The 10,702-nt window shown below is 29.9% G+C and overlaps 1 protein-coding gene across 1 annotated transcript; it reads right to left on the bottom strand.

The window, feature by feature from the left end:
* Nucleotides 1-480: 480 nt before the first annotated feature.
* On the bottom strand, nt 481-5,219 carry LOC120195331 (calcium-dependent protein kinase 28-like). Its single transcript, XM_039197400.1, has 12 exons — nt 4,630-5,219; nt 3,500-3,630; nt 3,305-3,346; nt 3,049-3,160; nt 2,881-2,959; nt 2,534-2,703; nt 2,121-2,247; nt 1,829-1,944; nt 1,598-1,705; nt 1,451-1,513; nt 1,158-1,331; nt 481-939 (listed from the first exon to the last, which is right to left on the bottom strand). Exons 1-12 carry the CDS (start codon nt 5,014-5,016, stop codon nt 691-693), a joined length of 1,758 nt encoding a protein of 585 aa, XP_039053331.1. The 5' UTR covers nt 5,017-5,219; the 3' UTR covers nt 481-690.
* Between the last annotated feature and the right edge of the window lie 5,483 nt (nt 5,220-10,702).

The following is a 10,702-nucleotide window of genomic DNA, read 5'->3' as shown; positions in this document are numbered from 1 at the left end:
TGACACCAAAACGTTTCTTTATAAATTCGGGTTTTCACGAAATAAGTTGAGACTCGTCGTATCGCCGAAAATCGGTTACGACAAGTTGCATCATCAAAGCGTATATGCATGTAACTTTCTTTTATACATAAAAGTTGACAGTCAATCTCATCTAAGGAGGAATCTTTTTTTTCCTCCTAGTCATGAAGGAATTGTTGTCAATGGTGAAGATTTTGTTGCAAAACCAATGTTTGAAAGTTGAGTTTCTTCTCTCCTTGGATCAAGTTTTCTTTGAAAATTATCTGTTCGAATAACTTATAGTTGAAGCAGGTACTTGTTATCTTTCAAGCAGTCAAGTCAAAGACTGGTTTCCCATCAGGCAGCTCAGTATTAAAAGGGCATTTCACCTAATATAGAAGGAACACTAATCAAACACCCCCCCCTCACGCCAACGTCGGTTGGATTGCTAAATTATGTTAGTAGAGGAGGAGCTGTCACTTCATTTCCGATGCACCATATTTTCATTGATAATTTTATTTAGTCACATGTTACAAATTAGGAGGGCAAAACAGGAAATACCCCAACCAAAGATATGTACATAGAATGACGATATACCTGGAGCTATCCCACAACCAGAGCCTAACATCAACTCTTATATCCAATACCTTTAAGCAGATGCCATCAAACGAAACTCTAGTGAAAAAGGGATCCCTAGAAGTACTGATGGAGGCCGGTAGATGGATGAGCACAATCCGAAAAACATAGGGTCTGTTTTTCTTGTTCTCTTTTCATGTTTAATCTACAACTTCTGTTGTTCCTGCAAGATGGACTAGTTATGTTACGTGAACCCATGCTTGCGGTTCGTAAAAGTCGTCGGAATTCTGAAAGGCTTATTTTTCCATCTTTATCAATGTCGGCCTCCTCAAGCAGAGGATCAATCGAACCTCTTAAGCCCGTATGCTACAAAACAACCACAATGTACACGTGGGAGCATAAGTATTATGCTGGTAACAATCTTTATAAAATGTTTAGATAAAAACACTTTTTTACAAGCAATAAAGTCAGTTCCAAACAGAAGGACTAGATTGAATTGCAGATTAATGTTTGACAATTTCAGCAGAATTAACAGCTTTTTCAGAAAAGGAAAAAAAGATTGACACCAAAAAAAGAACCCTTACCAGTCTTAGTTCCTCCGGAGTTATAAAACCATCTCTATCTACATCGAATTTCTCAAATGCAGCTTGTGAACGCAGCTGCCACTTATCAGAATCATGTTCTTCCATTTGATTCACATGTAAAGCTGCTGCAACAAACTCGGTGAAATCAACAAGTCCATCTGTGTTGCTATCGATCTGAAATGAAAGGAAATAAATAAGGCTACAACAGTTAAACCACTAAAAGGAAATAATATTTGAGAGATGGAACCAAAAATGAATGATGTTGGATGGAGAAAAGGGAAACAATAACTCACCGCTTGAAGAATCTCAAGCACTCGTGATTCCTTTAGCTTCCAAGGAACATCTTTAGCAAGGGCCTGCACCGATACCCATCCTAGTTAGGCCAAAAGAAAAATGCTTTCTACAATCTAATAGATGTTAGGCTTTATAGAAATGTTTACCTGTCTCATCTCTTCAAGGCTAATAGAGCCATTCTTATCCACATCAATTGCATCAAATTGATCCCGAAGATCGGCTATCTCCTCTTCATTAAGTGTGCTAGCCAATGCCTACAGGATAATAATCATTATATATAAAGAGGTGAACAATGAAAGGAGGGAACAGTAGCCTCTTAAGCCTATAATGATAAAATAATCCAGTACTGTTTCAAGAGGAAGAAATTCTATGTTTACCCTCAGAGCAAACTGCTTCAATTGACTATACTTCACAAATTGCCGGAGATTGCTCAAAACAGATATATCAACGGGAATATCAGATGCATTTCCTCCTTCCCTAACCCATGGGTGTGCTGGAGAAGTTGAAACCAATCAGATATTATAGAAATAAACAGGACGATGAAATCATAACGCGACAGAAGAATTACTTAAGCGGGTAAAAGCAAAATTGGCATGATATTCACTTCCTCGAGCTAGAGAAAGAGAAAATCGGAAAAGAAATAATTTACTAAGGGATGATGCAACATACATAGGGCCTGAGCTGCTGTCAGTCTAGCCCGAGGATCCTTCACCAATATTTTCTTCAAAAAGTCTTTAGCACCATTGCTAATTGTCGGCCATGGTTTCCGACGAAAATCAGGCTTGTTTTTCAGTACCTGTAGTTATGGACAGTTTCATATAAATGTTCCAGAAAATAAACACATTTTACAACAAAATAATAAAACACGTCTTAGGACATTACCAAGTAAATTTCATGGGAAAAAGCGTGATTATTCGTGGAAATAGAAGACAACCAAAAGCTAGAGCATAAAGGGTTAAATAAAGTGCAGAAACATGCATAGCACCAATGTAATATTCTCTCCATGTCTGATAATAAATAAAATGACTGAACCCATAATGAAGAAAAAAAATCAAGGTCCATGATATGGAAATGTACTACACCTCCTTAAATATACCATCCTCGGTCTTATCCCAAAAGGGACGCTTCCCACAGAGTAGAATGTAGGTAATTACACCGATACTCCATACATCTGATTCAGGCCCTGACCTTCTTTTTAGTACTTCAGGGGCAACATAATAGGCACTGCCAACAATATCTCGAAACCTCTTCCCTGCATTTAGTTGTAGTTTAGGATTGTATTGCTTGGGTGAGGATTATAACATTAGCAAGGTGCAAGTTAAACAGAAACTAATCACAATGACGAGTTGCAAAAATCATAACAAAAGCCATATATTGAACACGGATCCTGATAATTTTTAAAAGCATAAATTAAGCAAATGCCACTCACCAGGTCTGATAAAGTCTGACAAACCAAAATCTGTAGCCTTCAGATGTGAGTCCTCTCTGGTTGACTTGAAAAGGAAATTCTACAGGTAAGAAACAAGGAAAAAAGCAATCAGCATGACTTCCTATAGGAAAGTTTACAAGTAAGCCATGTTATTGTACTTGAGCATACCTCAGGTTTCATGTCACGGTGCACCAAGCCACGCAAATGACACTCAGCCGCAACTTTGAGCATCTGCCGTACAACCACTGCAGCATCTTTTTCACTATAACGACTGTCTTTTCTGATAGAAGACGGCAAGCATAAGTTACAACCGGCTTGCACTATTAAAAAAATCAAGGGAAAGGAAGTGCTGACTACTATATTTTGACAATAAAAACAAATTATTGATAAGTAACAGCTCTAAAAAATAACTAAGCATCCTTACTTGGCTAAAATTCTGTCCAGCAATTCTCCACCCTCACATAATCTAGAATCATACAACAACAACACACGATAGAGTCAGTCAGGTTTGTAACAATTTGGTGCAGAACCGAGCATCAAAAGACGAGAAGAAGGAGATAATACAAAGAAAATCAGAACTGAATGAGCTGCCAAAAAGAAGATAAATTACAAGACTTACTCCATAACAATGTACACATAGGAATCATCCTCAAATGCGTTATAAAATTGAACCATATTCTCATGGCCTTTCAGTGCTTCCAATATTTTGACCTCTCGCTTGACATCCTCAACAGCAATTGGAAGAATCATCTGCACCCAAACCAGGAAGTTAAAATAAGAAAAGAAATCTCACTTCAGGCTGTAAAAGAATAGAATCTAACGCAACTAGATATTTTATAAGCCAAACATTTAAATTTCATGCCTTAAGCATATATGTTAAAGGCAATGTTTTGCAAGAAAATGAAAGCAAAAAGTTCACTAAGCAAGAAAGCTTAGAAGACACGTCAAAGAGATGAAAATTGCCAACACTGGACAAGTTACTACTCGTAACCATTTGTTACAAAAGTTAGCATCTTGAGATGGAAAAAGAAAAGAAAGCACATCTCACCAGAAAAGCACAGCAAAAGTGAAATCAAACTCATCAAATTTAGAATAGTTTAGTGTAACTACATGATCTTCTATTAAATATCCCCACTCTGCATCTATCCAATTGAGTGACAGTTAGAAAGTACAGAAGACATGCAGATTAGAGGATGAAGCTTCAATCATGCTGACAATCAAATTCAATTATAGCAAATTTGCAGTCACAAATTTGTAATTATGCAAGTTTTCCATACCAAGGTCTTAAAACTGTACTAATACTGTCAAGCCGAAGAAACAATAGATCCAAGATCATCACAGCTCAACGAGGTTATCGTCAATCCCCACTTAAGTTTGCCATGGTTAAGGCGATGATGCTTCTATACTAAGAGAAACAAAAGGGGGGGGGGAACGAATCTTCCAATCATTAGATTACACAACATAAAAGAGAAAGCTCCCCCTACCCATGAGGCCATGCTTCATATCCAAGACAGCAAATTATATATTATCAATAAGGAATTCAAAGTACAAGCCAAAATTCCTTCACCCCCACCAATATAAACAATTTTAATCCAAAATAACACTAAAAATATACACCCTTTAAACAAATCCTACCTTGAATTGAAGAGAAATAGATGCAAGGAAAAGGAAAGGTGAATGAAATAACTAACCCCATGATCCCAGAAGCACAATCAAGCAAAGGATAATAAAGATTCACTTAAAAATTACCTTATTTTTATCAATTTTCTTAACGGCAACACGATCCCCATTCTCCTTGCCTATGGCAACATAGGTGTAACCAAATTGCCCATGTCCCAACAATTTCCCAATCGTGTAATGCTTATCAAAATCCTTATGGTACCCAAAATCCGTACGCTTGCCACATGGGATGATCCCACCTTGTTTCCTAGTACTTGGTTTTTGTTTATTTTTTGGAGGCACAGAACTGTTCACATGTTGCTGATGATGATGACCCTTTCGATTATTAGGCTTCTGAGAATCTTTTTCTGCATTGATCTTTGTTTCTGCGACGGATGATCGTTGTTCTTTGCGGTAGTGGGAGGCGGAGTTGCTGCTTGAACCACTAACTTTGATGGTGGAGAGACAGACACCCATGGTTATAACAACGAAGAAGAAAAGAAAAGGAGATAAAAGGAATTAGTTTTAGAGACAGAATTCCATATGAAAAGGGAAAATGGAATAAATAGGTAGGAGGGAATTAGGTATGCTCCACAAGGAAGAAGAAAGGAAAGGAGAAATAGGGAGGAAGAAGGGAAGAAAGAGAGGGATGATGAATGTATTTCCATTGGTCAAAATAGACTTTTTCTTCTACTCTTGTTTATTTTCTTATACCAAGTATTAAGTTGAATTGATACACCGATTTTAGGTCAACTTAACATTAAAACTTTCGATTTCAACGTATTAACAGTATCTTAAAGATTATAAGTTTGAATGAGTAAAGGTTGGGGCTTAAATTACTTGACATATACAGGCTTCTTTTACCAAATATATATTAATAATATACTAAATCCTAAAATTATGTTTAAAAATATATTTTATATAATCTCGAGTAATTATAAGTAGTATTTACTTAAAACATTTCTTAATTATTTACGGCACACATTTTATAGACGTCGTCATTTAAACTCAAAATTTAAGAATAACATCTTTTTTTAAACATTGAAATTAGGGTTGTAAATGAGACGAGACAGATCGTGAGTTACACGGATCGACTCGGTAAAAGCTCGATAAATATTCGACTTAAATTCTTAACGAGCCGAAACGAGTTATTTGATATTTGATTCAAAAAACTCACGAGCAACTCAAAAATATAATATATTAAGGTTTTATTTAAAATAAATATATTATTAATAATATTAACATTTATGTATTATTTTAAAAAAAATACAATATAAGGTTTTCATGTATTTAATGTTCGGGTTTGATTTTGAGGTTTTAATCAAGTTAAGATTAAGATTTTTTTTCATTGCAGACTTTTACGAACTTCAATTCATGGTTTCGAATTTGAATCGAACTTTAAAATTTTGAGACTCACGAGTTTAAAGTCAAATTTCATTTTAATTGAATCAAACTCAACCATATTCAAATATATTCATAATACATTTTTATTAGCTATATTTTCGTCTTGAGTGATATATTTTTGTCTTGATTCACGTGGATGTTAGAAGTGAGATTATTCTTATATATATATATTGTATGCTACGAGTGATTGTGCCTATTTCAGATATATGATTATTATTTTAAGTACTATTTAAGGGTTATGATCCATTTTTTAATAAAAAATTATGATACACTTACACTATATAAAATTAATAAATTTTATATCAATTTATAGTTATTAGATTTAAAAAAATAAATAACTTAGATTTAATTAAAATTTATAACATAAATAAATATTTTTTGACTCGTAATAAAACAATATTTTTTTCGTAATAAAACAATATTTTTTCTTTTTAAGGTTAGAATTTAGGATAAAGGATTTAAGATGTAAGCTTTAGAGTTAAGGGTTTAGGATTTGTATTTAGAGTTTGGAGTTTAATGTAGGAGTTTTAGGATTTGGGATCTAGAGTTTTAGATTTTAGATTGGGGTAAAAAGATATATTATTTTACTATGAGTTAAAAATATTTATTTATGAGTTATAAATTTTAATTAAATTTAAGATAATTATTTATTTAAATCTAATAGCTACAAATTATGTAAAACTTGTTAGTTTTATATAGTGTAAATGGATCTTATACTATTATTTAAATATAATTATTATTTAAAATATTTAAACTCAATAATTAATTATAAAGTAAATTTAAACAAACAATATCCAATAAATACACTTAACATTGAACATATCGTTATCATACTATCAAGATATAATTATAGAATAGATTATATATTATTGTCAATGATTATTAAGCAACTCAATTAAATGTGTAGTTTTATCATCCATAAAAAATATAAAACGAGTTATTGTTAGTACACAAATAATGAATTTTATGGATTATTCACATGATCTTCGTGATAAAAGAATTATTGTTATTTCTTGAGGTTATGAGTTTAAGCACTAAAATTTTTAAAGTATGAACGTTTAATATCAAATAATTATCTTTAAATAAATATTATCATTTACTTATCCTGTATTAATAAAAAATTATTGATATCACTCACATATAGATAATTATACTTTGAATGATATTCTGACATAATACAAGTGTATCAAAGTCTCTCTCTAGCCACAGGGGATCCAATTGAGACAACAAAATTTCATTACCTTCCACATGAAAGATTTTTGTTTTAGATTGTTTTTTGTAAAGACGTTGAATTTTAACGTGTTGAAAAACAACAGTAGCTAAGCTTAGTTAGGTCTTGTCTCATCTCACGTCATATTGTCATAATCTCCACTTTCAAGAGCAGTGAAGGTTTAAGAAAATTAATCAAAAGGAGAAGAAGAAGGTTTAGGAAGAAGAAAAAACAACCTTTTTTTTTCTGACTTTTCAACCAATTAATTATGAATTACAGACTAGCCGGATTTTAGTAAGTGTGAAACAAATCTTTGTAGGCTAAAATTAGACACATGAAAAGACAATCCCCGGACTCTATCAAAGATGTTAGGGTAAACTACAATACTGTTCCCTTTCACTTTCAGTCTATTTTATTTTCGTCATAAAATTTAAAAATATTATGTTCTGATCACTTTTGTTTTTCGATCTATCTTATTTTAGTTACTGAGCTGTTAGCTTACGTTAATCGTTGAATTTCAGATGAAATATCAATTAACACAATTGAATCTAATTAAAGTCCTCGTCAGTGGTCGTCAGTCAACCCTCACCACCGTTTTTAGTCACTATTGGTTGTCATCACTAGTTATTGCTAACCACTATCGTTGATGGTCATTAGATCCTAAAATTTTCAATGCTTTACTTTCTGACCTCTTGAATGTGAATATAATGTATTTTTCACCAAAAACTAATCCAAACTTTACGAACCTAATATAGAAGCCTTTAAATTTATTTAAAAATAAACTACAATAGTAAATTTACTATTATATTTCTTTAAAAATAAGGATATTGAAATTCTAAACTTATAACGTAACACGTTTACATTATAATGATAATAATTTAATTTATATAGATTTTGATATATTTTATATTTTATATAATTTTATTCTAATAAATTATAATATACAATTTATCAAAATCTATCAAAAGGATTGATATAATTACATATAATTTTTTTCTACAATTCTTTGAAGGATCCTTGATTTTCTTTTCAAATAAATAAAACGAAAAAACGGGTTTGTTTTTAATTAAAGCATATAAACTCAATTAAAACCAATCGTTTTAGGTTTGAATGAGTTAGGGTTTAGTTTGTTTTAAAACAAAGGTCCTTTTAACTTTATTAATCGAGTTTTTCAAATCACATCATCTAAAATTTATCTATTTTTAAAATTATGTTTGAATTTTGATAAATCTAAATTCAATTTAAAACTGTGTGCAAATTTTAATATCTTTTAAATTTTATTTTTATATTTCAATAATTGATAAGTGAATTAAATTGAATAATGGATAGAGCGAGAGAAGTGTTGAGGGATTTATACAATTGAAAATTTTAAATTCTCATATAGATATTTCTCTAACTTTCAATTAATAATCTAATTTTACGCCTTCTAATTTTTTTATGAATATACCATTAAGTTTCTAATTTAATATTTTAAAAGTTCACATCCCTAATATAAAATCTTACCTACATCTCTAAATTCAGATTGAAAATGTATCTTATATACTAGTTAACACAAATTATGATATACAATTTAATTTATATAAATTTATATTTTTATATTTCGATTTAACTAAGACAAAAAGCACACCTAAAGTACCTTATACAATATATAAGATACTAAAAAAATTAAAGACAAAATTGTGTGCGTCGAAGCATTCTTTTCTGAATCAGTCGAATAAAATCTATATTTTATAAAAGTGGTTGCCTCAAATAATTTGAGATTTGAATTTATTTATCCATAAATTATAATTAAAAGTTTATTTTTATATTTTTATATTTTTAAATAATTAATTTTAAAATTCAATAATTTTTTCAAAAATATATGAAATTTATAATTTTTTAAATTATAAAATATTTCTTATCATCCTTACCATTTTGTAAAAGAAATATTAGTTATAAAACTTTTATAAAATTATTTATATTTTAAATTATTTACCCTCAAAGTTTTCCTATACTAGATTATACGTATTGTGTAATTTCATGCAAAAATCAAAATTTATTGAGTTATAAAATAATTTACAAAATAAGATATAAATATTTATATGCAAAAAGTTTTTTTGCACACATAAAAAATTAATAAATAAAGTTAATGTTTTTACTCAAAAATTACACTAATAGAAATTAATTACATATTAGGCAACATTTTGAAACACTTTACGAAAATAGCACCCATCCCAGTAAGGTTCATTTCATTCGTCGCGTCTTTCAACACAAGACGTCACATCAGCGTAATGCACGGTGTATGGGCCATGCCTCTCTACAAAGGGTGCTATAACCGTAATATTTTCTTTAACGATGTCTGACACGTAAATAAAAAAACAGTGATTTTTCGGTAAATACATCGATTTCCTCACTTCATCGTTTATACATATGCAATATTGAATTCGGATCTAATTAAACCTATAAAATATTTTTAGTTTTAAAATTATTTGATGAGAAAGTAAAAAATTATGATTAATAAGTAGGAAATTAAAAGATATTCACTAAAAAATAATAAGTTAATCTCATTCTTTCATTTTTTTTCTCATCCAACGATTCTTTTTAATTTTACATTATATAATTACATCATAATATTTGTTATATATATAAGGCATAATGATAATATTAACCCCTAATATTTGTTAAATAATTATTTTGATCTCTAGTTTTTCAAAGTATTTTAATCTCAAACATTTTAAACTTTGTCAAAACAATCTTTATTATATGAAAATCATTTTTTGATTAATAATTAATTCATGTTATTGATGTGATATTTTTCTTATATACTTAATTGATAAAATTATATGTTTCATGTTATTTAAGATAATGATGCGACATGTATTACATTTTTAAGATAATAACATGGAGTGATATCATAACATGTGTTATGTCATCAATTAATTATGTGGGAGAAATATCATGTCATGTCATGTCAACCATATATATTAAACATTAGTTAACAAACGATTTTTATCCTGAAATAGTTATTTTACAAATAGTTTGAAATATTAAATTTAAAATACTTCAAAAAAAATTAAAAAAAATTATTTTGGTAAATTTAGAGACTAATTTTACTATTATGCCATTACATCTTTAGGGGGTGTTTATCATCGTCGAAACTAAAACTAATTGAATTTTCCTTAATTAAAAATATTATCATGTAAATGGAATGTAAGATGGTGAGAAACTTTGTGGAAAATCTATGACTATTTTTTTTATAATTTTTTAATATCAATTTAAAATAAAATATTTAAAAAAACAAATAAAAGTTTTATTATAAATGTATTAATGCCATTTTATTATTTTGTAATATCAAATTAAATAGTTCCAATTATAATATTAAAATAAATGAATGAATGATTAAATTCAAAAGAATTTAAAATTATTTGGGTATTAGTTAAATCCTAAGGGGCTATTGGTTCAGGGAATGTGAGATTCCATGGAATCGAATCCACATTCACCCGTTTAGTTGGCCGAGAATGTCATTTCCGGTAATATTTTATTACCAATAGTGGATTTTTTGGGTATATT

Source organism: Hibiscus syriacus, unplaced genomic scaffold (assembly GCF_006381635.1).
Source record: "Hibiscus syriacus cultivar Baekdansim isolate YM2019G1 unplaced genomic scaffold, ASM638163v2 tig00117012_pilon, whole genome shotgun sequence".
In the NCBI taxonomy this organism is placed as follows: Eukaryota; Viridiplantae; Streptophyta; class Magnoliopsida; order Malvales; family Malvaceae; genus Hibiscus; species Hibiscus syriacus.
The sequence above is the reverse complement of the archived record's forward strand: the minus strand, read 5'-3'. Positions and strand labels throughout refer to the sequence as shown.

Bases quoted from the DNA above. Each gene is read 5' to 3' on its own strand.
- LOC120195331 (XM_039197400.1), bottom strand. From the start codon at position 5,016: ATGGGTGTCTGTCTCTCCACCATCAAAGTTAGTGGTTCAAGCAGCAAC. The intron at 2,960-3,048 runs GTATGCTCAAGT...TCTTACCTGTAG, and splicing joins ACCGTGACATGAAACCTGAG to AATTTCCTTTTCAAGTCAAC. The intron at 1,332-1,450 runs GTGAGTTATTGT...CTTTCATTTCAG, and splicing joins TGCTTGAGATTCTTCAAGCG to ATCGATAGCAACACAGATGG.